Source organism: Perognathus longimembris, chromosome 7 (genome assembly GCF_023159225.1).
Source record: "Perognathus longimembris pacificus isolate PPM17 chromosome 7, ASM2315922v1, whole genome shotgun sequence".
NCBI classification, from domain to species: Eukaryota; Metazoa; Chordata; class Mammalia; order Rodentia; family Heteromyidae; genus Perognathus; species Perognathus longimembris.
Genome location: NC_063167.1, coordinates 9,438,985 through 9,464,074, shown reverse-complemented (window position 1 = coordinate 9,464,074; position 25,090 = coordinate 9,438,985). Strand labels below are relative to the sequence as shown.

General features: G+C 53.8%; 1 protein-coding gene and 1 pseudogene across 2 annotated transcripts in view; one reads left to right on the top strand and one right to left on the bottom strand.

The window, feature by feature from the left end:
* Plekhm2 (pleckstrin homology and RUN domain containing M2) overlaps window positions 1–23,509 on the bottom strand; it is a 34,935-nt gene extending 11,426 nt beyond the window's left edge. Inside the window, exons 1-7 of one of the 2 annotated variants that reach the window (XM_048350293.1) lie at window positions 23,334–23,509; window positions 5,328–5,434; window positions 5,005–5,114; window positions 4,195–4,294; window positions 3,614–3,701; window positions 2,266–2,452; window positions 190–249 (exon numbers count right to left, since the gene is read on the bottom strand). In XM_048350293.1, coding sequence (XP_048206250.1) covers window positions 190–249; window positions 2,266–2,452; window positions 3,614–3,701; window positions 4,195–4,294; window positions 5,005–5,114; window positions 5,328–5,434; window positions 23,334–23,393 — 712 coding nt within the window. In that variant the 5' untranslated portion in view covers window positions 23,394–23,509. The remainder of the gene's footprint in view (window positions 1–189; window positions 250–2,265; window positions 2,453–3,613; window positions 3,702–4,194; window positions 4,295–5,004; window positions 5,115–5,327; window positions 5,435–23,333) is intronic. The other variant, XM_048350294.1, reaches the window with a different exon arrangement.
* Window positions 16,207–17,334, top strand: LOC125355756 (annotated as a pseudogene).
* Window positions 23,510–25,090: the final 1,581 nt, after the last annotated feature.

Below are 25,090 nucleotides of genomic sequence, written 5' to 3'. Positions count from 1 at the left end.
CTAGCGAGGCCCTGGGGAAGGGGCTGCCTGCAGCCCAAGGCCTTGCTGCAGAATTCCATCTGTGAGAACACCAGACCGTGGACGGGATTATAAATAAGAAGGAGGAGCTGATTTTTGAGACATGCAGCGAGCTTGGTATGGGCATGATGCGGGACAGGAAAAAGAGGGAGGCAGCGGACTCTATCCCACCTTCCCAGTCTGTGCTGGGGACAGACGGCACTGCTGGAAACACATCTCCAAAATCATAATCTACAAAACGAGGGACAAAACTGAGGATTAGAAACACGGGCAATGGAAGGAGGACAGGACAACGGGGGGGGGGGGGGAACCGGGGGAGGGGGGACGGGAAACAGAGAAGGAAAAGAGCTTTCTATACGTCCTATGACAACATCCGGGGAACTGACAGAGAGCTTAGCTGCGTGGCTGCACACGGCCCAGGCCCTCTGACCAGCTGGGAAGCCTCAGGAGGCCAGGCAGAGGAAAGCCTGGGCTCTTTGCTCCCCGACACTCCCGACCTCCACTCCCTCGGTGCCTCGTAGGGTGTAAAGTCCTGCCCCAGCGTCTGAGCTGCCGAGACCAGTGGGCCAGCCCGAGGCTGAGGCATCTAGTTGTGTAGTGCGCAATGTCAGTCTGTGGACAGCAAGTCTGACATGAATTCCGCCCCCCCCACCCCCCCACCCCCGCTCTGGGTCGTAGGACTCCTGGCACAAGCAGAAGTAAGGGAAGAGGGAAGGCAAGGTCTCAATGCGCAGCCCAGGGGCTGAAGATCTGCTCACATCCCCTGATGGGGGTGAGCTAGAGGGACTGAGCACGCCGACAGCCCGCAGGGCATGAAGTGGGGCTGTGGCCATCTTTATGTACACTAGGGCCCATGGTTTGAGAGAAAACATGATGTTGTGTGAGCTTCAGAGAGAGAGAGACAGACAGACAGAGTGACAGAGAGACAGAGAGACTGTGTGTATGTGTGTCTGTGTCTACTGAGGCTTGAACTCAGGGCCTCAGGGTCTGGCTTAGCTTTCCTGCTCAAGGCTATAGTCCTCTACCACACGAGCAACACCTTCTCTTCTCCAGTTTTTTCTGCGATTTAATTGGAGTTAACAGTCTCTCAGATTTGTTTGCCCTGGCTGGCTTCAGGCTGGCTTCATATTGCGATCCTCAGGTGATCTCGGCCTCCTGTGTAGCTAGGATTACATGTGTGATCCTCTTCCCCCAGTCCTGGGGCTTGAACTCAGGGCCTGAGCACTGTCCCTGGCTTCTCTGGGCTCAAGGCTAGCACTCTACCACTTGAGCCACAGTGCCACCTCCAGCTTTTTCTGTGTATGTGGTGCTAAGGAATGGAACCCAGGGCTTCGTGCATGCTAGGCAAGCACTCTACTGCTAAGCCACATTCCCAGCACCCTGTGTATTTTTTTAACAGTACTGAGGGTTTAACTCAGTGCCTTGTGCTATACTACTTGAACCATGCTGCCAGCCCTTGGCTGTTCTAATAAATTGTTAGATTGATCTGGGTACATGGCTCATGTAATAAATTGCTTGTCTAGTGAGCCTGAGGCCCTGAGTTCAAAGCCCAGTACTGGAGGGAAACAAAAGGCTAGACTGAGACCAGAGTGAGCTACAGATTCTTCCTGGCCTCTGCAGCACCAGGCAGCCGTCCTGAGGTGCCAGCCCCGTGGAGGGACTCCACCCTCTCTGGGCCTACATTCAGAGAGGTGCTCAGTCTCCCTCCCCTCTGCCCAGAGGCTCAGGTTGAAGTGCTCCCCAAAGCAGGTAATATCCCCTCAATGTCAGGCAAGTTCCCAGGGCACGCTGCTGCCAACCCTACCTCCTTCAGACAATCGTCCCTGTGCGTGTGACAAGAGCTTTCTGGAAACATACTGAACATTCAGAGATTCCTACTTTGCTTTTGCTTCTGGAATTCCCCCCTCCCCTTTTGGGCTTGAACTCAGGACTTGGTGCTATCGCTGAGCTTTCTTGCTCAAGGCTAGCCTTGGGTGTGGGGGGGCAGTTAATGGGAAATAAGAGTCTCTCAGGCCTTCCTGCGTGGACTGGCCTCAAACCACGATCCTCAGACCTCAGCCTCCCACTGGCGCCCAGCTGGAGCCCCTTTCAGCCACCATGCGGTCTGAGGAAACGCAGGGCAGGGGCGGCTGGCCCTGTTCAGCGGCACATCCCCGCCTCCAGACCAAAATGAGCCCCCAAGTCGCCCGGCCCGGCTGGCCCGGCTCTGGAGCTCCTTCCCCCCCCCCCCCCCCCGGGGCCGCTCACCCTCACTCGACGGGGCGATGGCGCTGTCGTCCCATTCCAGGTTGGTGGAGGTGACGGAGTTGAAGGAGTTGAGGGACAGGCTGTCGGAGCCGTGGGCCGTGCTGGGAAGACGGTCCTCAAAGTCCAGCAGGTACTGAGGTTTGTAGTAGTCAGGCATGTAGGGGGCCAGGTCTAAGTAGGGGGCGTCCTGAGGGGAGAGTGGGAGAGGGCCATGGGGAGGGGGGCCCTGGGTGGGCCAGGAAGCGGTGTCCTCTCTGGGAGAGGAGTGGGGTAATAATGAAAGGAGGGGAGTCAGGGGAAGGGGGCATTTGTGGCTCTGGGTGGACAGAGGTGAGAGGAGCAGGGTAGCACACTCGCCTGGCCCGCTTGAGGCCCGGGCCTCCATCCCAGCACCGCCAGACACCGGGGAGGAAGGCTGTCAGGACCCAGGACCCAGGGGCAGCTCAGCCACACCTCCCGGCTCTCTTTCCCTATGATAATGGCTGCTTTCTTCCATCCCCACTTCAGCCAGGTTTCCTGGCCCACGTGGTGGGGTGGGGACCAGGGACCAGGAAGGGATGGGTGGTGAGGGGGCAGCCCCCACCCGTCCTCGGGAGCCTGGTGCCCGGGAGGCGTGGGAGGTGCTCCAGGCTGCCTTTAGGTCATCATCTCCCAGGTCGGAGGTTTTGGGGTTTGGGCGACTCAGCGTCCAAAACAGTAAATGGAAACTTCCAGAAATAGATCACTGTTTTTTTGGTGTGTGGGTGGGGGGTGGGCAGTCCTGGGGCTTGAACTAAGGGCCTAGGCATTGTCCCTCGGCCTTTTCACTCGAGGCTGGTGGTCTACCACTGGAGCCCAAGTGCCACTTCCATCTAGCCTTTTGGTGGCTCAATTCACGTTTTAAATAACTTATATTACAGCCATTTGTTTGATCGTCCTACCTTACTATTAGTTATAGCGGTGCTTACTTTACAGGGAAGACTTTGCCACAGGTAGGTGTGTACGGGAAAGCGGCACACTTAGGGTTTAGTGGGACCTGTGTTCTCAGGCGTGCCCTGGGCCTGGGGGGCATCTGCCCTGAGGCTGATGACACCTGCCTGGGCCCAGGAAACACGACATGAATCTGTCTCACATTCACGTCCTTAGCACACAGGTGAGATATTCAAACAATGCGGCTTTTCCCCAGATGGGCAGAGAGACAGGAAGTTCCCAGCGCAATCCCACCAACTCCGAAGCCTTCCATCATCCGAGCAAACAGGTGCTGCCCAGCTCAGCCACGCCCAACCGGCTCTGGACAACTGGGAGAAATAAAGCCCGCCCCTCGCACTCTCCCCCCCACCCCCCGGCCCCCAGCAGCCTGGAGCCTCACCAGATCCAGGTCGAATCGAATGAACTCCAGGCCAGACACCAAGGTTAGGAAGAGCGTCAGGTGATCGTGGCTGCAGACCAGGGCATTCCTGCAAGATACACGGAGCCACAGTGGTGTTTCTGGCTCTGGTGATCTGCTTGGCTCCGCCTCGCCAGCGAGCACAGGGCGTGGAGCGGGGTGACAGCCCCCCCCCCCCCGCCCCCGCACCGACGGCACCCGCTCCACCGGCCATCCCCATCGCTCTCCTGGGTTTGGAGCAGCGCTGCCCTTGGCGGCCTGTGTCTCCAGAGATAAAAGGCTCTATAAATACCCTGTCCTTGTCGTAACCCTGGCCAAGGGCGAGGCAAAGGCTGGGTCATGGGAGCCCTGCGTGGAAGACCAGGCAGAAGCAGAGCGCTAAGTGGGACCCGGTGCTGCAGAGGAGGCCGCCATACCGCCAGCCAGGCTGAGACTTCCTCAGCATGCGATACCAGGCGAGGCCTCTGCCTGTGCGTGCTGGGGGGGTCTGCCGGTGACAGGAGGCTCGGGCTGAGGCTCAGGGAGCCCAAAGCCCGGGGAGGCGGAGCACTCCCGGGACTCACCTGACGTAGTACTTCTGCAGCAGCCCCAGATTCTCCTGGAACAGCCGCAGGTAGCTCTCCAAGGAGTTCTCGTTGAGGGCCAGGTACAGCCAGGCCCGGCCTGCGAATGAAAGCAGGAATCGACTTTCTCTTTGCCAAGCAAGGGAAAGGAAGAGTGCGAGGGGGACCCGGGACTCTAGCAGCCTTCAGGCCCTACCCTAACCTATGGCGGGCCAGGGCAGGAGAGAGGGATCAGGTGGTACACTCTTTTCTTTTTTTGAGGCTTGAACTCAGGGCCTAGGCTTGTCCTTTAGCTTCTTTATGCTCAAGGCTGGGATGCTACCACTGAACCACAGCTCCACTTGCAGCTTTTTGGTGGTTAATTGGAGGTAAAAGTCTCATGGACTTTCCTGCCTAGGCTGGCTTTGAACCATGATTCTCAGATCTCAGCCTCCTGAGTAGCTAGGATTACTTACGACACCAGCGTGTAATAATGAGCTACTACAGCCAACTTGATGGGTCGGGATATGGAAGGATGCTGCCTCAATTCCCACAGGCCTAGTGGGCGCCGAGCTCAGGGGGGACCCAGACTCCTCCTGTGCCGGGATCCCAAGGAGCCCTGTTCGGTTCTCCTCCACATTACCACGGCTCCCCCATACCACCCCCTGCAGGGAGAACAGACGCCCTGTGGTGGGCACTGGCCCTTTAACCCCACTGCTACTGGACCGTATCAGGCAGTGGGCCTCCCGGGGCTGAGTGGCACGGGCTGGCCCTCCATCCCGAGCTGTCCGATAGACAGAGAGGGTGCGGTGGGCCTCGGCTTCTACTCACTGCGCCCCAGGTTGGTGGCCACGTGTTGCAGCACCTCGATCTGCTTGATGGCTTCTCTGCGGGTGAAATGTACCACCAGCACCCAGTAGCCGGAGGAGAGGTCTTGCAATCTGTGGGGGCAGGGCAGCAGTGCCGGGGCCAGGGTGCAGCTGAGCCACGAAGCTATGGCTGATGGGCCCCACCACTGGCACACCACCCTTCTCCATCCCCACGCCTGCCCGGGGCTCCGCGTGGTAGACCAAGGCAGACAAGGCAGGCCAGGGAACCCTCTCTGGAGGGCGTCCCGGCCTGCCAGGGCCTCGCCCTGGAAAGCCTGCTCTTACCCATAGAGCAGCGCGTGGTCCAGGTGCTCACACAGGCGCTGGAGGACCTTGTCGTGGTTCCGGATGGCGGGGGTCTCATCCTCACACGCAGCGAAGTAGCTCTGCAGCTAAATGGAAAAGAAAATGGGAAAAAAAAGGAAGACTGAACACTTTTGAAACCAAGAAGGGCACTGAGAGCCAGGTACTGGGGACCGCACGCCTGTGATCCCAGCTTCTCAGGAGGATCATGGTTCAAAGCCAGCCTGGGCAGGACTCTTCTCTCCAAGTAGCCACCAAAAAAGTCGGAAGTGGAAGTATGGCTCAAGTGGCAGAGTACCAGTCTTGAGTGAAAAAGCTAAGGGACAGCACCTAGGTCCTGAGTTCAAGCCTCAGTACCAACCAGCACAAAATAAAAAGAAAGTGACCAAGTCTACTTCGGACTGCCCTGCCCCTGTGCAGACCTGGCCCTGGAAGTTCCAGAGGGCAAAAGCTGCCTCCTCCCAGGCCCTGCTCCAAGTTCCCCACATGCCACTGCCTGTGAGAATCCACGCGCATGCACGCGCGCATGCACACAGCGGGCCGCCCCATAGGCCTGCTTGGAGCTGCCCTGTGCACACACTCGGAGCTGATTGGCTGGATCGTCTGCTCCCAGTACCTTCTTGCCAGGGGTTGACGTGGGCACTGGATTTGTCCAAGGCTAGCCACAGATGTGGGTGTGTGCCAGATTCCTGTCAAGTCTGACACCAAGAAGGGCACTGTCCCACACTGTTCCTAGACCTGAGACTGGGGCCACCGAGGAGTGGGCATGTGGCCAACCGCTTGGGCCAGGGCCTGGAGCCATGAGGAGGGCTGGCCTGCTACCTGGCCATGCTGGGACTGAGCGCTCTGCCTTGGGTGGCACAGGGGTACGGGGGGGTGGGTACAGGACACAACACAACACGCTGGGGGGGGGGAGGCTCTGTCAGGCAAAACCCTTGAGAGAAGTCTCCCCTAGCTCACATCAGCATGGCCTGCTTGGCTGCTGCCTTTCCAACGGCACAGATCCTCAGTCCTGACCTCCCGCGTGAGCTCCTGGGACAACTGTGTCCTCATGTTTTCTGTGTGCCATGAGCCACACCAGCGAGCATGTGCTCTTGGACAGAGGCCACCATTCACCCCCACAACACAAACAGCCTCTCTTCTCTGTGGCCCAGACAAGCCCAGCAGCCCTGCGGACCGGGGACCGGGGACGGACGTCAGTCCCGAGGGCTCTGCCTACCACCCAGGCAGGTGGATCAGGCACCAGGAGGAAAGTCTTGCCGAGCTGCAAGGATACGGAGATGAGCCCACCGTGCCCACACGCCAGCTCCTAGCCATGGCGGAGGGCCCATGTGCACACTCTACTGTTCACTCTGTAACCCTAGGGTCAAGTTTTTTTTAATTTCAAAATCTGAGATCAGAGCATCTCAGACATATGCTAGAGCTGGAAGGATCCTTAATGGCAAAGTTCAACTTCTTTATTTTAAAAGTAAAAGAGATGGGCTGGGAGTGTGGCTTAGCGGTAGAGTGCTTGCCTTGCATGCATGAAGCCCTGGGTTCAATTCCTCAGTACCATGTACACAGAAAAAGCCGGAAATGGCGCTGTGGCTCAAGTGGTAGAGTGCTAACCTTGAGCAAAAAGAAGCCAGGGGCAGTGCTCAGGCCCTGAGTTCAAGCTCCAGGACTGGCCAAAAAAAAAGCAAGAGAGAAGCTGGGCGCCAGAGGCTCATGCCTGTCATCCTAGCTACTCAGGAGGCTGAGATCCAAGGACTGCAGTTCAAAGCCAGCTTGGACAAGAAAGTCCATGAGACTCTTATCTTCAACTAACCACCAGAAAACCAGAAGTGGCGCTGTGGCTCAAGTGGTAGAGCCTTGAGCTGAAGAGCTCAGAGACAGCACCCAGGTCCAGAGATCACGCCCCACAACTGACATAAAAAAAAAAAAAAAAAGTAAAACAGGGCTGGGAATGTAGCTCAGAGCACATGTACTGTGTTGGAACGAATCTCCAGGAGCACAAAACAATAAATATGGACACACAACAGCAGAACAAGGGCTTACTCACTGTGTGTGTGTGTGCACGCGCGCGTGCTGGTCCTGGGGCTTGAACTCGGGGTCTGTGCTGCTAACCCTGAGATTTTTGCTACCACTTGAGCCACAACTCTGCTTCTGGCTTTTTCGGTGGCAAATTGGAGATCAGAGTCTCACAGCCTTTCTTTCCTACCTAGTCTTTGAACCATGATCCTCAGCTCTCAGCCTCCTGAGACAGGCGTGAGCCACTGGCACCCAGCTTCACTTTCTTTAAAACTTGAGAAACAAGGAAAAGTATGTACATGTACATGTGTATTTATAAATAAGAAAGTGACTAAATCCCTCAAAATGACTTTTCACTAACTAATAGACCAGGGAAGAACTCCTTTCTCAGGCCAAGAAAACTTGACCCCCCCCACCAAAGAAAAATGAGCTGGATATCCGAGGCTCACACCTGTAATCCTAGCTACTCAACAGACTGACGTCCAGAAAAGCCTGTGAGATTACGTCTTTGGTCAGCAAAATGCCAGGCTGGAGCCATGACTCAAGGGTAGAGTATCAGCTAAGCAAGTTGAAGGGCCTGAGTTCAAATGTCAGTACACAAACACAAAAATGTATTTGCTTATTGTTAAAATGTAAAGATGAAACATGAATCCTTGAGTTTAAACCCCACTACTGCAAAAAAAAATTTTTTTTCAAAGAAAAGCAAGCACAGAGGTTACATAAAATATAAAGGCCTCCTGCTCCTTGTCCCTCTTGTCAGTAGCTTGAGGTGTTTGTATCTATGCAACTTTTGTTTCGTGTGGACTGGAAATGGGGCTTGAACTCAGGGCCTTGTGTTCTTGCTTAGCTCCCCTGCCCCGCCCAAGGCTGGTGTTCTACCACTTGAGCCAAGTCTCTCCTTCTATCATTTTGCTGGTTAATTGGAGATCAAAAGTTTAGGATTTGCCGACGCCAGTGGCTTACATCTGTGATCCAAGCTACTCAGTAGGCTGAGATTTGAGGATCCCAGTTCAAAGCCGGCTGGGGCAGAAAAGGACTGAAAGTCTGAAACCTTATTTTTAAAAAAAGTAGTTTTGATTGTTCTAGGCTGTTCTTTCATAACCAGGCTTCACGCGGTTCCTGGGGTGTGTCCCCGTGTTGTATAACACTGCTGACTGCGGAGGAGGCCGCGGTGCAGGGCTGGCATCTTCGCCATCACCTCTCTTCCTGACTAGGCGCCTACATGGGCCCCAGCCCTCCCTTTACCCAGCTCTTCTTGTGTATCCCTTGGCAAGTTTTACTGCTTTCTTTAGACGCGTCTTGTGCGTTCATTTCAAGCTGGATTGCAAACCTACCCAAGGAGGATATTACCCAGTGAGAGAGCGAGCACTCAGCAACCTTGAGATGACATCTGCCAAATGCACATGCCGGGGCAGGGCAGGCTTGGGGCGGGCTGGCCCGGGGAACCCGGGTCCAAAGCCCCGCTGCACTGTGCAAGGCTGCTCAAACACCTGACTCGACCAGAAAAGCTGGCCTGTCCTGGGCCCTCTAGCCACATATGGCTATTTAAATTTATTTGAAAAAAAAAAAAAAAACACCTTAAAACCTCAGCTCTTGTGGCACTAGCCACATCTCAAACACCCATCAGCCACAGATGGCTGGGGGGGGGGGGGGTGGCCACTGTCTTCAGGAAGACACACGGGTTTCCAGAAGGCTCCATGGCAAGGCTGGGAAAGGGTCTCCGTCATCTCGGGGGACCAGAAGGTCCTGAATCAACAGCACAACCTGGCACTGGTCTTCAAAGGAGCAGAAAGAAGAAAAAGAAGGTCGGGAATCAACGACGCGAGAACCTGAATTACTATGTCAACAGCCTGAGCTTATACTTTGGGAGCTAGTCAGCAGAGCAAGGCTAACACACACACACGGCGAGGGGGCTGCTGGGAGTGGCAGGACCTCAGGCGGGGAAGGGCAGCCGCCAAGGGGAGCAAGCGGCCCACAAACCAGGGCCCTGCAGCGGCGCAACCCATGGGCTGAGTACAACAAACACCCCTTGCCATCTTTTTGTGCGTATGCTGGTCCTGGGGCTTGAACTCAGGGTCCGGTCACCGTCCCTTAGCTTTTTTGTTCAAGGTTAGTGCTCTACCACTTGAGCCACACCTCCGTTTCTGGCTTTTTGGTGGTTACTTGGAGATAAAAATCTCACACGCTTTCAGGCTCAGGCTCGCTTCAAACCACGAACCACACACCTCAGCCTCCTGATGAGGCAGGACTGCGGGCTTGAGCCACTGGTGCCTGGCTTCATTTGCCATCTTTGATACCAGTTTGCTCTTTGGTAGCGTCAAAGCTTAGTGTCCTGAAGGCTCTCTTGCGGCTCAGTGAGGTGACAGAGTATTCACTGAAGGACATGACCTTCTGCAAAGCTTCCGAGGCGCTGGCAGCGACGGTCACTGCTGTCACACACCACATCCCAGCAGCGTGGGTTCATTTAATCATCTCAGCGCCCCCAGGAAGCAGGTCAGCGTGTGAGGCAGTGGCAGGGCTGGATGGGTGGGGTGGAGCTTCCTGTGCTTCCAGTGCTTGCTGCTCCAGCCAGGGCAAGGACCTGGGTTCAGCCCTCCCCGTTAAAAATAAAAATAAACCAACCCAGTTCCCGTGCTGGGAGCTGGTGATTCACACCTGTAATCCCAAAGACTCAGGAAGCTGAGAGCTGAAGTTCACACTTTAAAGCCAGACTGGGTAGGGAAGTCTGTGAGACTCTTTTTTTTTTTTTTTGGCCAGTCCTGGGCTTGGACTCAGGGCCTGAGCACTGTCCCTGGCTTCTTCTTGCTCAAGGCTAGCACTCTGCCACTTGAGCCACAACGCCACTTCTGGCCATTTTCTGTATATGTGGTGCTGGGGAATCGAACCCAGGGCCTCATGTATACGAGGCAAGCACTCTTGCCACTAGGCCATATCCCCAGCCCTGTGAGACTCTTATCCCCAATTAGCCACCCCCAAAAAGGGATGGGGATACTCTGGTTTCTCTTCAGATCATATAAATCTTTCGCCTTTTACCAAAAAAGGGATGGGAAGCTGTGGCTCAAGTTGGTAGAGTGCTAAACCTTGAACAACAACAACAAAAAGCTCAAGGACACTGCCTAGGCTCCGTGTTCAAGTCTCTGGACTAGCACAAAAAATAGATTAAATAAATAACACTAATGCTGCAACTGGAATTTGAAAACTTAGCATACACTTGGTAATTTTAGGGAAAAATTGTTACACATTTTGTTTAAAGATGTAATGGCATGTGAAAAAGGAATCCTTATCTTGGAGCAATATAATGAAATATGTATGGACCACTGAGATCTGCTTCAAGATAACAGTAGGATGAGGCTCAGTTGACAAGACAGCCCAAAAGGAAGGAGAGAGGAAGGAGGAGAAAAAGGAAGAGAGCTGGGAATACGGCCCAGTGGTAGAGTGCTTGCCTAGCATGCATGAAGCCCTGGGTTCGATTCTCCAGCACCACATATATAGAAAACAACAGAAATGGCGCGGTGACTCAAGTGGCAGAGTGCTAGCCTTGAGCAAAAAGAAGCCAGAGGCAGTGCTCAGGCCCTGAGTTCAAGCCCCAAGACTGGCCAAAAAAAAAAAAAAAAAAAAGGGAGGGGGTAAGAAGAGCGAAGCAGGGAAGGGAGGAGAGGAGGGAACAAACAGAAGAACATGAGGCAGAAAACCCCTTTGGCCAGGTTAGCAAAAAAGGGGGGGGGCAGGGGCAGGTATGCTGAGAAAGTTCCCATCATAAGAAGTGTTTTTTAATTTTAATTTATTTTTTGCCAGTCCTGAAGCTTAAACTCAGGGCCTGAGCACTGTCCCTGGCTTCTTTTTGCTCAAGGCTAACACTCTGCCACTTGAGCCACAACGCCACTTCTGGCCATTTTCTGTATATGGGGTGCTGGGGAATTGAACCCTGGGCTTCATGTATACGAGGGAAGCACTCTTGCCACTAGGCCATATCCCCAGCCCCCATAAGAAGTTTTAATACACCCCAGAGATGTCAGTTAAGAGTGAAGAGAAGGATGAAGTCTTAAAGCAATTTCTTTAAAAGGGGCTGGGGGGCTGGGGATATGGCCTAGTGGCAAGAGTGCTTGCCTCGTATACATGAGGCCCTGGGTTCAATTCTCCAGCACCACATATACAGAAAATGGCCAGAAGTGGCGCTGTGGCTCAAGTGGCAGAGTGCTAGCCTTGAGCAAGAAGAAGCCAGGGACAGTGCTCAGTCCCTGAGTCCAAGCCCCAGGACTGGCTAAAAAATAAAAAATAAAAGGGGCTGGGAGTGCTAGCCTTGAGCAAAAAGAAGCCAGGGACAGTGCTCAGGTCCTGAGTCCAAGGCCCAAGACTGGCAAAAAAAAAAAAAAAAAAAAAAGTTTTGGTCAGGCGCTGGTGGCTCATGCCCCTAATTCTAGCTAGCTACTCAGAAAGCTGAAATCTGAAGGATGATGGTTTAAAGACAACCCAAGTCAAGATTCCACCTCCAATTAACAAGCTACATGATGGACTGGAGGCATGGCTCAAGTGGTAAAGCACCAGCTGTGAGCAAGAAAACCAAGTGAGGGCTGGGGATATAGCCTAGTGGCAAGAGTGCCTGCCTCGGATACCCGAGGCCCTAGGTTCGATTCCCCAGCACCACATATACAGAAAACGGCCAGAAGCGGCGCTGTGGCTCAAGTGGCAGAGTGCTAGCCTTGAGCGGGAAGAAGCCAGGGACAGTGCTCAGGCCCTGAGTCCAAGGCCCAGGACTGGCCAAAAAAAAAAAAAAGAAAACCAAGTGAAAAGGTGTGACTGAGTTCAAGGCCAGGCATTGGCAAAAAAAAAAACAAAAGCGGGGGTTGGAGGCATGGCTCAGATGGTAGCGTGCTTGCTAGCCCGAGAGGGAAAGCATCAGATGACAAATTTGACTCTTGGTCACAGACACACACACACACACACACACACACACACACACACACACACACAAAAGGAAAGAAAACCAAAGCAAAACAAACAAACAAAAACACTGTCCTGTAGTGACGCCGTGACAACGTGGCCCTCAGTCTCAGAGACTGCTCCCAGACCACGCCCAAACTGACTAAGCCACTTTTCTGTTCCTGACTGTTGGGGTCTTCTCACCAGTCCCATAAGGACCCGCCCAGCCCATCCTGGACCTGTCCAAGCCAGGGCAACAGATTCCCCGAGCACCCAGGAAGACTGTGCCAGTCCCCACGGGACCTGGCGAAGCTCGGCCTGACACACTCCGGCAAGCGTAGACATGCCCAGAGCACTGCAATTAGGGCAGGAGACCAGCAGCCCGGCCTCTGGACGCACCTCTTCCTTCCAAGATCCCCTCCCATGGCTGACACCCGGAAATCTTTCCAGACCAGTCACCCGCAGGCAGGTCGCAGGCGTTCTAAGTAACCAGAAGGCACAAGGGACCTACTTCTTTCTCTCGGGTCAGCCAAGACCAAAAGAGGCTGCGACGCTGCCCAGCCCAACAGGCGGGAGATGCGGATTCTAACTCAGTTGCTGACTCACAGGCTGCTCCGGGGGAGACAGAGGGAGTCACGCCTCTGTATTTAAACAGAACAGGACAGAACCCCAGCTCCGACCACACGAGGAGGGTCCCAGGGTTGTACACACGGTGCTTTAGCCATCCCTGCGCCTGCCCCCTCCCCGCTCACCCACAGAGGGCAGAGGCCTAAGGATGGAGGACAAACTCAGGCCGGTGCTTCCGGAGGTACGGCAGGCCTCTGCTGCTGGGGAGCTGCCCCCCAGGTGGAGGTGCCAGGGAACAGCAGCCTCCCTTGGCTCCCCAGAGACCAGGTGTACCCAGGTGACAGAAGGTCTGGCCGGCCCCAGCACGCCAAGTCCAGAGGGAGAAATCCAGACACACCAGGAAGGAAGGGGGACTACCTCCTCACCCCAAATCACCCCGTTAAAAACGCCAACCCATCGTAGCCACACTCAAGTGAGCTCAGCTGACCCTCAGAGCTAGCCCCTTTAAGTCTAGCCTTTTTATTTCTATTTTTCTTGCAGTGTTGGGATTTGAACTCAGGGCCTCATGCTTGCTAGGCAGGCACTCTACCAGTTGAACCATTCCCCTGGGGCCTTTTTGCTTCCGTTATTTTTAGAATAGGATCTTGATTTTTGCCTTGAGATGAAAAGCTCAGGGATAGGGACAATGCCCAAGCCCAGAGTTCAAGGCCCACAACTGACAGAAAATTGAAAAAAAAAACAAAAACAAACAAAACCCAACCTTTTTCTCAGCCAGGTGCTGGTAGCTCACACCTGTAATCCTTGCAACTCAGCAGGCTGAGATCTGAGGATCATAGTTCAAAGCCAGCCTGGGCAGAAAGTCCATTAGACTGTTATCTCCAATTAACCACCAGAAAACTGGAAATGGAGCCATGGCTCAAAGTGGTGAGTGGTGGAGCGGTGCCCAGGTCCTGCGTTCAAGCCCCTTACTTGCTGCTGCAGGTACACAGTGGGCATCTTAGGAGAGAGAAGGTACCACCTATCTTGCATTTTGGATTTCTACTAGCAGCACAGCCACCGAGTCAGGAATCTATCCTCTGTTTTTATTTGTTTTGTTAGGATGTACCAGGTAGCCCAGTCTGGCCTCAAACTTGTGGTTCTCCTGTCTCTGCCTCCCAAGTGCTGGGATTATAGTCAGGTGCCACCTGATATCATTTATTACCATGGGAGTTGGGATGTCTGCACACCCTGTTGCCGGGACTCTGCAGGAAGAGACCTCCAGAAGGCCGGGTCTCGTCAAGGGCAGCTGAGAACCACACTGTCCCCTCAGAGAGGCCACCAAGATACCTAGCCCTGCCTGACCAGCAAAATTTGCCCCAGTGGATTTGAAAGAAAAGGAAAGCACTCATCACCCGTTGTCTCCAAAACACACAAACAAAGAAGGCAGGCTGGAGTCTCAGGGCAGAGCCTTCACACACCACCAGTGCCTGTGTTCCAAGATCCTGAGACAGAGGGGTCCCAGCAAGGCCAGTGCTGTCCAGGGCCAAAGAACTGCAGGACCTAAGGGCAGAAGAGCACTTAGGAGACGCTAGGATATCAAGCAGCTTCCCACAGCCTTGGGAAGAAAGCCCTGTGTGCACGCACCAGGGGCTTGAACTCAGGGCCTGGGCGCTGTCCCTGGCTTCTTTTTCCTCAAGGCTAGCACTCTACCTCTTGAGCCACAGTGCCACTTCTGGCCTTTTCTGTTTATGTGGTACTGAGGAATCGAACCCAGGACTTCATGTATACGGGGCAAACACCCTACCGCTAAGCCATATTCCCAACCCAGGAGACTCTTAACTCCAATGAACTAGCAAAAAGAGAGAAGTGGAGCTGTGGCTCAAGTGGTAAGAGTGTGAGCACAAAAGGTCAGGGACAGCAAGCACCCAGGACTGGCACAAGGAAAAAACAAAACAAGAGAGTTAAATGCCCCTATTGTAGGAAAGAGTACCCAACCCTCAAGGCACCACCGTTCTTCTACCTGCAATCAGAGCTAGACTCCTTCTGGAGAGACCCAGGATGCCTTTGACAGCAGTAGTGAGAGGCTCTGCCAACAGGTCCCTGGGCAGACATCAGAGGCCAAGAAGCAGCCAATGGCTGAGGGAACCCAGCACAGCCAATCCCACTGTATGCTCCAATGGCTGGCAGGAGGCGGGGGCTGGCAGAAACCCTGAATACTCACCCTCAGTGCTGTGGGAGCCCTGGAGATGAGATTTCTTTAGGCCTCATTTAGGTCAGTCTTTGAAAGCTGGGCACTTGGCTGCTTCTGCATTCTTTCACTTCCTCTTTCCTCTCCCTGCTGTCGGACCACGTGACCTCCTCATGGCTCCCCTACCCAGTGCCAGGATGCCAAAGGAAAATGGTCACCTAAACCACAGCGTAAGTCGCAGGACTAGGTCAGGGGACACAGCAGGAACCCCACCAGGCCCTGGCGGCACTGTGGAATACTAGATGAGCTACAAACACAAACGGGGGTGAAGGAGCGTGAAGGGACCTTCCTGCCACTACAAGCCATGGCTACCAAAGCATGATGGGGGGATGGGGGGTACATGCCTCTCCACTATAATCTCCAGCTGATGCCTAGTGTCTTTGTATGCGTGCTGCTACTCGGGCTTGAACTCAGGGACTGGGTGCTGTCCCCGAGCTTTTTTGGCTCATGGCTAGTGTTCTACCACTTGAGCCACAGCTCTACTTCTGGCTTTTTTTTTTTTTTTTTTTTTTGCCAGTCCTGGGCCTTGGACTCAGGGCCTGAGCACTGCCTCTGGCTTCTTTTTGCTCAAGTCTAGCACTCTGCCACTTCAGCCACAGCGCAACCTCTGGCCGTTTTCTATATATGTGGTGCCGAGGAATTGAACCCAGGCCTTCATGTATCCAAGGCGAGCACTCTTGCCACTAAGCCAGATTCCCAGCCCCCCCCACCCCCGGTTCTTTTTGTTCAAGGCTAGCACTCTACCAGTTGAGCCACAGACCCACTTCTGGCTTTTTCTGTTTATGTGGTGCTGAGGAATCGAACCCAGGGCTTCATGTATGCAAGGCAAGCACTCTACCACTAGGCCACATTCCCAGCCCTCTACCTCTGGCTTTTTGGTGCTTAACTGGAGATAAGAGTCTCATGGAGAGCTGGGCTCAGGTGGCTCACGCCTGTCATCCTAGCTACTCAGGAGGCTGAGATCCGAGGATCATCATTCAGCCAGGGCAGGAAAGCAGAAGTGGCGCTCTGACTTAAGTGGTAGAGCACTAGCCTTGAGCTGAAGAGCTCAGGGACAGTGCCCAGGCCTAGAGTTCAAGCCCCGCAAACAATAACAACAATAACAGAAAGAGTCTCTTTCTGGTCCTGGCTTCCAAGATGACCAAAAAAAAAAAAAGAAGAAGAAGAAGAAGAAGGAACAATGGTTGAGCCAAAAAGGGCTGCGGCCATGTGCAACGTATTCGCTGTACAAACTGCACCCAATGCATGGCCAAGGCCATTAAGAAGTTCGTCATCGGAACCCAGCAGAGGCCTCGGCCCTCGGGGACATTTCCGAAGCGAGTGCCTTTGATGCTTTAGGCTTCCCAAGCTCTACGCACCGCTCCATTGCTGTGAGTTGTGCCAGGCACAGCAAGGTGGGCAGGAACTGATCTGGGATGCCTAGAAAGACCCAACACCTCGACTCTGATTTAGACCGGCTGGTGCTGCCCCACGACCTTCACCAAAACCTACGGAAGAAGTGGGACCCCCTAAGGACTGGACAACTCTCTTCTGGGGAAAAAGTCATAAAATGGAAATTATAAAAAAAAAAAGTCCCCTGGGCTTTTCTGGTCTGGCCTTGAACCACAACCCTCAGATCTCAGCCTCCTGAGTAGCTAGGATGACAGGCGTGAGCCACCAGCGCACAGCTGCCTTTTTTCTAGAAGGTAAGCCCTCAGGATAGGAGCTTCCCAGGATTTGCTCAGTGTGCAATAGGTCACGTTCTGAATGGCTGGCCCGGTCTGACCTGTGGAGATGCACGAGCTGACAGGTAGTATAGACACAGAGAAGGCCCAGAGCAATGGAGAAAGCAAGAGCCAGCAAAATGGTCCCGAGCCCAGCTCTGCACCTTATGAGCTTTATGGCTGGACATTCCTAGACGCCATGACATCCTTTCTCTGCGCTAAACAGGCAGCAGCAGTCAGCCCTGCCAGCTGTGCTGTCACTGACTGAGGAAGGGGCATGTCAGCGCACAGGGGTGTTGTGTGTGTGTGTGTATGTGCGTGTGCGTGTGAATTCTGAGGCTGAGACAGACACTGTCCACCCAGGAAGAGAAGAAAGACCCACCCAGGGGCTTGAGGGACCTGAAACGCCAGCCTCTCCTCCCTACCACTTCCAGACTCCAAATTCTAGCTCCTCTCCCGCTTATACAACACGTTACGTTTCCAGATTGAGCGATGCTGCCAGCTGGAGCCGATTTTCCATGAAATTTCCTTCTGCATTGGGCTCCAGCTGGATGAGTTTTGAGGAAGAGCCGTAGGAAAAGCCATCCAGAGAGGGAGCTGGCCTTCCGCCTCACCGAGAGCAGTCGGCCTTGGTCTACCTGTTGCTCGGGAAGCCCATCAGGGCCAGCAGGTGGCCTGCTCGATCCAAAGCCAGGAGCAGGGGTTTGTTCCTGCCTGGTCCCAAATCATCACACAGGACCTGTCCATCTGGCTGGGCCCTGCCCTGAGAGCCAGGGCCTGGGGTGTCCTGTGGTGGGGTGGGAAGGCCCACAGTGTCATGGGCTCCACATAGAATTTAGACCCTCGGGGAGAGGAAGCACGGAGGACACGCTCACTTTAGAAAATGTGCGTAGATATTATGTCACTTGGGTCGCTGCCCTGGTGACTCAGAGCCCTGGGGTTTTTCCCCAGCAGCCAGAGAGGACAAAACTATTGATCTAAACTAAATGGCCACCGTGATTCTCATCCATTCCCAATGACCAAGGATGGAGGCATCTGCAGGAATGAGCTGGCAGAGCTAACTTTCGTGGAGGAGCAGGAAGACAGGGAAAGCCCACTCTCCAGGGTGGCCTCCTCCTCCGTGGGCCTGGCTAGCCGGACCGGCCTCCTCCTCCGTGGGCCTGGCTAGCCGGACCGGGCCACCGCTGCAGCGGATCACCACCATCCCAGGATCCTGATGACAGGGAGCTGCCTGAGGAGGGCGCTCATGAGCCAGAAATGGAACTTCCTCTCAGAGCCTCAATTCTGGGACAGTGTCTATCCCAATGACCAGAGAAGGCTGTCTGTCCCACTGCCACTTTGTTATGATGACTCGTATGTTCTGCTTAAAGGGGAGGGGGGCAGGGGAGAGTTACTGTTCATTCTGCCTACTCCTGAGCTATTTTGTGTTTTTTTTTTCCCCCGCAAGGATCCTAGGATTCAAACTTCAGGCCTTGCACTTGCTCGGCTTGTTTGCTTGGCTGATGGCTCTACCACTTGGGCCATGTGTCCAGCCTAGCTTTTGGCTGGCTTAATTGGCGATAAGAGTCTCAAGGACTTTTCTGGCCCGATTGGCCTCAAACCATGATCCTCTAGATCCCAGCCTGAGTCAGGTGTGAGCCACCAGGCCTGGTACTACTGTTTTCCTGGAATGCCTTGCCTTCTCTCATCCTAACCAACGCCCCTTGCTGTGTGCATGGCTTCGGCTTTAGGGGAAGTCTTCCTGGTCACCCCCTCCAAGCTCACTTCCCTGCCAAGGCTTGGTCATGTGTTCGGTTGCGTGCCAGTACAACAGCAGCCACAACCCAAATCCAGCTCCGGGTGCCTCTGTCTACTGACTTACTCATCTTCTACTAGACTGCCACCCCCATGAGGGTGGAATTCGCGGGGCCCTTCCTAAGGCCTAGGGAAGGCTCCCGGGGACATTTTAAATGACGGAATACGCGAAAACATAATGGCATTCGCCATGTCCACACTCACTCCGCAGGCCCCATGTCATGTACAAAGAGAGCTGTGCTAAAGATGCCAGTTGGCAGGGTGCTGGCAGAAAGTTGAGATCTGAAAATCACATTTTGAGGCCAGTTGGAGCAGAAAAGTTTGCAAGACTCTGCACCAGCAATGGTCCCCTCCGTAGCCCAGCTGGTAGAATAACCAGCAAAAGGCAGGGATGGAAGTGTGGTTGAAGTGGTAGAATGGTAGAATACTAGCCAAGCAAGTACAAGCCTTTCCCCCCCTCACTAAAAAAAAAAGGACACTGGTGGCTCATGCCTGTAATCTTACTCAGGAGGCTGAGATCTGAGGATCGTGGTTCAAAGCCAGCCTGGGCAGGAAAATCTACGAGACTTTTATCCTCAATTAACTACCAGAAAACCGGAAGTGGCACTGTAGCTCAAAGTGGTAGAGCACTAGCCTTGAGCAAAAGAAGCTCAGGGGGCTGGGAATGTGGCCTAGTGGCAAGAGTGCTCACCTCGTATACATGAAGCCCTGGGTTCGATTCCTAAGCACCACATATACAGAAAATGGCCAGAAGTGGCACTGTGGCTCAAGTGGCAGAGTGCTAGCCTTGAGCAAAAAGAAGCCAGGGACAGTGCTCAGGCCCTGAGTCCAAGCCCCAGGACTGGCAAAAAAAAAAAAAAAAAGAAGCTCAAGGACAGTGCCCAGGCCCTGCAAGCCCAAGACAAGTGAAAAACAACAACAACAAAAACAAAACAAAAAAAAAAAAAACAGGGCTGGGAATATGGCCTAGTGGTAAGAGTGCTCACCTTGTATACATGAAGCCCTGGGTTTGATTCCCACATATATAGAAAATGGCCAAAAGTGGCGCTGTGGCTCAAGTGGCAGAGTGCTAGCCTTGAGCAAAAGGAAGCCAAGGACAGTGCTCAGGCCCTGAGTTCAAGGCCAAGGACTGGAAAAAACAACAACAACAACAAAAAACAAAACCAAAAAAACAGTTTTTTATTTGTTTGGAGATAAGAGTATTGCTATGTAGCCCAAGCTGGACTTTTAATTAATTTTGCCAGCCTTGGGAACTGAACTAGGGCCTGGGTACTATTCCTGGCTTCTTTTTGCCCAAGGCTAGCACTCTACCACTTGAACCACAATACCACTTCCAGCTTTTTCTATATATGTGGTGCTGAGGAATTGAACCCAGGGCTTCATGTATATGAGGCGAGCACTCTACCACTAGGCCATATTCCCAGCCCCTTAATTTGCTTATTTTTAACATGGAACCTTTTACCAGTTTGTGTGTCCTCTGGCATGGGGCTTTGCTTATCTTCTTATTTTAATATATGTGTTGCTGAGATGAACACTGGATTTGAATTGTCAATGCTCCTGCCTCAGCGTCCTGAGTGCTGGAATTACAGAAATGTACCCCCAAATCCCTGCCGGCTTGGACTTACTTTGTATTGTTACCATTGTGCTATTAAATTCTTTGGCTCTCTAGCACCCATGGATGCTATCTCCAGCTGAGAACACGGGTCCTGGACTTAGGTGGGATAACAGGTATTCATTATTCTGCAGTTACAGAGCATGTTTCCATAGCAACATCTAGGTGTGAAAGCAGCTGGATTCAGCAGCACTGCTTGGGTACTGGGTTCCCTTAGGACATAGATGGGGACACAAAAAGGATGTCTTTCTCAGTCTGGGTGTTGTTCGCTATATGCAAACTTATTCAGTTATACTTTTAGCATCTGTGCACTTTCCGTTATATATAATGAAACTGAAGTTCAGAACTACTCCTCACAAACACAGTAATATACAACAGATCTTTCTTGGCATGAATACACACTTCATTTTCTTCATGGGACATCCTTAAAAAATGTGCTGAGGGGAGCTGGGGATATGGCCTAGTGGCAAGAGTGCTTGCCTCATATACATGAGGCCCTGCGTTCAATTCCCCAGCGCCACATATACAGAAAATGGCCAGAAGTGGCGCCGTGGCTCAAGTGGCAGAGTGCTAGCTTTGAGCAAAAAGAAGCCAGGGACAGTGCTCAGGCCCTGAGTCCAAGGCCCAGGACTAGCACCCCCCCCCAAAAAAAAATAAATGTGCTGAGGGGCTGGGAATATGGCCAAGTGGCAAGAGTGCTCGCCTCGTATACATAAAGCCCTAGGTTCGATTCCCCAGCACCACATATACAGAAAACAGCCAGAAGTGGCGCTGTGGCTCAAGTGGCAGAGTGCTAGCCTTGAGCAAAAAGAAGGGACAGTGCTCAGGCCCTGAGTCCAAGGCCCAGGACTGGCTAAATAAATAAATAAATAAATAAATAAATAAATAAAATGTGCTGAGTACCAGTGGTTCACATCTGAAATCCTAGCTGCTCAGGAAGCTGAGATCTGAGGACTGTGGTTCTCTTGAGATTCTTATTCCCAGTAAACCACCAAAAAAAACCAGATGTGGAGCTGTGGCTCAAGTGGTAGAGTGCTAGCCTTGAGCACAAAAGCTCAGAGACAGCACCCAGGCTCTGAGTTCCAGCCCCACAGTGGCACACACACACACACACACACACACACACACACACACACACACCAAAAAATAGAAAGACAGAAAAGGAACACACACACACACACACACACCCCAAAAAATAGAAAGACAGAAAAAAAAAGGACCATTAGACCATCGTACTAGGACAAGGGAGAAAACAGGCAAAGCAACTCTCAAGAATTTGGGTGAGGTTGAAATTCAAGGGCAATTCTGAGCCCAAGCCTTCCAGCCCTCAGCCTCCACTGCCACAGTCAACCTCATTCCTTTTAGAAGCAGCTACTCTTGATTTTGAAAGTGTGATGCACTTCACGATGCAAGAATCATGGCAGGTGTCTGAAACAGGCATACCAAAGAGGTGGGGATCCACAACCCTATGTGGGTGAGGGGAACCACCTGCAGGCCTTGTGCAAGCAAGCACTGGCTCCACCACAAATGAGAGCTACCACTTATGAAGACTGACTCAGGCTGGGCGCTGAGGGCTCACACCTGTCATCCTAGCGACTCAGGAGGCTGAGATCTGAGGATCCTGGTTCAGAGACAGCCCAGGTAGGAAAGTCCATGCGCTTATCTCCAATGAACCACCAAAAAGCAGGAAGTGAAAGTGTGGTTTAAATGGTATAACGCCAGCCTATACAGCAAAAAAGCAAAGCGGCAGCACCTGGGCCCCGAGTCCAAGCCTCAGTACTAGCAAAAAAAGGAAAAAAAGATTTACTGAATGGATTTCTGCTTTGAATGACCCATGCTTACATCCGTGACAAGGTGTCCATGCCTACTGGCTCTGTAATAGGAGACTTTCCCCATTTATTTGAAACCTAAAGACAAAAACCCTTTGGCTTCTTGCAGCCATGATCTGCACAGATTCGACTGGGAAGCTCAGCACTCTCATCTCTACCATTAGGAAAGACATGTGGGTATTTCTGTTTTATGCTGGTCCTATGGCTTAAACTCAAGGCCTGGGCACTGTCCTTGAGCTCTTTGCTCAAGGCTACCACTCTACCACCTTGAGTCCCACCCAGCTCTAGTTCAGTTGGAAATAGTCTTACAGGGAATTTTCTGTCTGGGCTGCCTTCCAATTGTGATCCTCCAATTGTGATCCTCGGATCTCAGCCTCCTGAGTAGCTAGGATTACAGGCCTGAGCCAAACAATTGGCTCACTGTGCCTTCCTTGAGTAAGCAAAAACTATACCCATCCCATTGCATTGGCCAAGCCCAGGGCAACCAAGATCTCACAGGACCTGTGCTGGGCACCTCTCACTTTGAGTGGGACAGTTTAGAAAGATTATTTTCTCTCGTTTCATTCTTTCTTTTTTTTAAATAAAAGATAAGGTTGCTTCCCTCTGTTAATTTTGAGGAGTTTAAATGGAGGGGTCTGTGTGTGTGTGTGTACCTGTATAATTTTCTTGTTTTGGTGCCTGCAGGTAGTAAAACAAGCTAGTGAGTCCCTCTACCCAAGACAGGCAAACATACTCAGTCACCCACCAGTTCCTCAGCCAATCGGGTGAACCAAGAAATCAAAATAGGAAAAGAAAAAAGATCCGTTCTGGTTGACCCGGGTCTGGTTGACCGTTCAGGTCTAGGGGCTTCACCGCAAGCGCTTGCTCTCCTCGTTCCGGTTCGAGACCGGGGCGCAGCTAGGCGGCCCCGGCCGGCTCTGCGCGGGCTCCCCGGGCCGGGATGACCGCGGCCACCGACCCGGCCGTGCCCGCCCCCGGGGGTGGGACGGCGGCCCCGGCTCGGCCGGCCCGCGGTCGGATCGCCGCGCATTCGCACCCGCGGCCGCCGTGGGCTCCGACGCGACCCGAGTCACCTTTCCCGGGAACGGCGATCCCGGCGAGGTGGCCCGGGGATTCGCCGGCCCCGGGGTCGTCGCGGGGTCACGGGGCGGGGAAGCCCGGCGGCTCGTCCCGCGGCCTGCGCCGGGGATGCGGGGGCGCTGCGGGCTCCTCCCGTCCTCCCGGGGCGGCCCGGACCCCGAGCGGGTCCCCGGGGTCGCGGAGGCCCCGGCGGGCGGAGCCGGGTCCCCGGGGTCCCCGGGTGGCGGAGGCCGCAGCCGCGCTCACCTTCTTCACCGACTGCGAGATGTTCTCCAGGATCCGGTCCTTCACCTCCCGCGGCTCCATGGCGCCGCCGCCGCCGCCCCGCCGCCGCCTCCCTCGCCGCGGGCCCGGGGCCGCCGCCAACCGCTGCCGCCGGCCGTGCGGGGGCTCCGTCGTGCCGGCCGCGGGCCCCGCCGCCCGCCGCCCGGCCTCGCCTGCCCGCCCGCCCGCCCGCCCGGGCCTCGCTCCACCCCGGCCCGGCGGCTCCGAGCGCGGCGGGCGGGGAAGGAGGGGAGGAGGCCGCGCGCCGCCGCCGGCGGAACTGATGTCAGGCGGGGCGGCGCCACGGGGACCCGAGCCCGCCGCCCGCCACTCCCGGGCCCGGACCCGCAGACCGGCTCCCACGGACCTCGGGGCCCCACAGATCCAGGGAGCCGAGGAAGTGGGGTCCACAGATCCCGGGTCCCACCGACCCGGAACCCATACATCCCAGGGACCTCCAGACCTGAGGTCTCACAAGTCCCGAGACCCAAAGAATTGGGGCCCACAGATCCCGGGACACCACCCCCAACCACCCCCACCCCCCCAGCCCGACATTGAGACTCACAAAGACCAGCCCCACACAGGCCCCCAGGATTTGCCCACATCAAGGGCCCATGCAGGCCCGAGGGTACCAGCGCCTGACTCGGTTTCCCTCTCCTCACCCACTTCTCCAGGCCCCTCCCTATCCCGAGGGCCTCAGTCCCCCATACTTGAGACCCACCATGCCAACCTCTCTCCAAACTCACCACTCTACACAGAGCTCTGTCTCCCAGCTTTACTTGGTCTCCAAATAAAATATATCCTAATAACATCCATTAGCCCGTTCTTTTAATTCATAGACACTCCAGTTCTCATCTCTGACTCCACACTATTCCCTAGTTTTTGCTCAAGCTACTTAGTCCCCCAAGTCAGCTCCAAATCTGAAAGCCAGTAGGAGAGGGGATTTCTCCCCCCCCCCATCCCAAACCCCCACCAAATCCTTGTTTTCCAAGGATAGCGGCAGCTGTCTTAATTTTTCTTTTTATGTGACTGGATAGGGGCCACAATAAATTCAGGAAAAATAAAGAGAACCTGGATTTCTACATTGATTATTCTTGTGGGCCTACCTGCTAGAGCTCCTAGTACTGTCGATGAAGATGGGATGTTGTACCCTGCAGGGAAGAGATGGCTTCTGCCGCCTGTGGGTTCATATCAGCCTCTGCTACAAGCACCTTAGGGGTTAGGAGTTCAGAAATGTGCCTGAAAATCATACTGCAAGCGATAGAGCCCAGACACTAACCTGGGAGCCCAAACCCAGGGACTATTTATCTACTCTTCTGGGCCAAAAATGCCTCCACAATTTTGCAGACTGTTCTAGGAGTCAACCCCTAGGGCTTGGGCTAAACTTTAGGGAAAAAAAACACAAAGTCTCTATAGCAACTAAACCTAAGGATTTTCTTTTCTTTTCTTTTTTTTATGATATTCACTTTTAATAGCAAAAGGATGGGAAGTAGGAATTATCAAGAGAAGGATTTTCTAGTCTTACAGAATTCAGACAAATAAGAGATAAAATTTCCATGGGGCTGGGAAGATGATAAGGAAGCCCCACATGGCAGTGGTTCATGCCTGTAATCCTAGCTACCCAGGAGGCTGAGATCCAGAGGATTGTGTTTTGATGACAGCCTAGGCAGAGAAGTCCTTGAGATCCAACCTCCAAAATAACTAGCAAAACAAGCAGTATTGGGGGTTCTGCTCAAGTG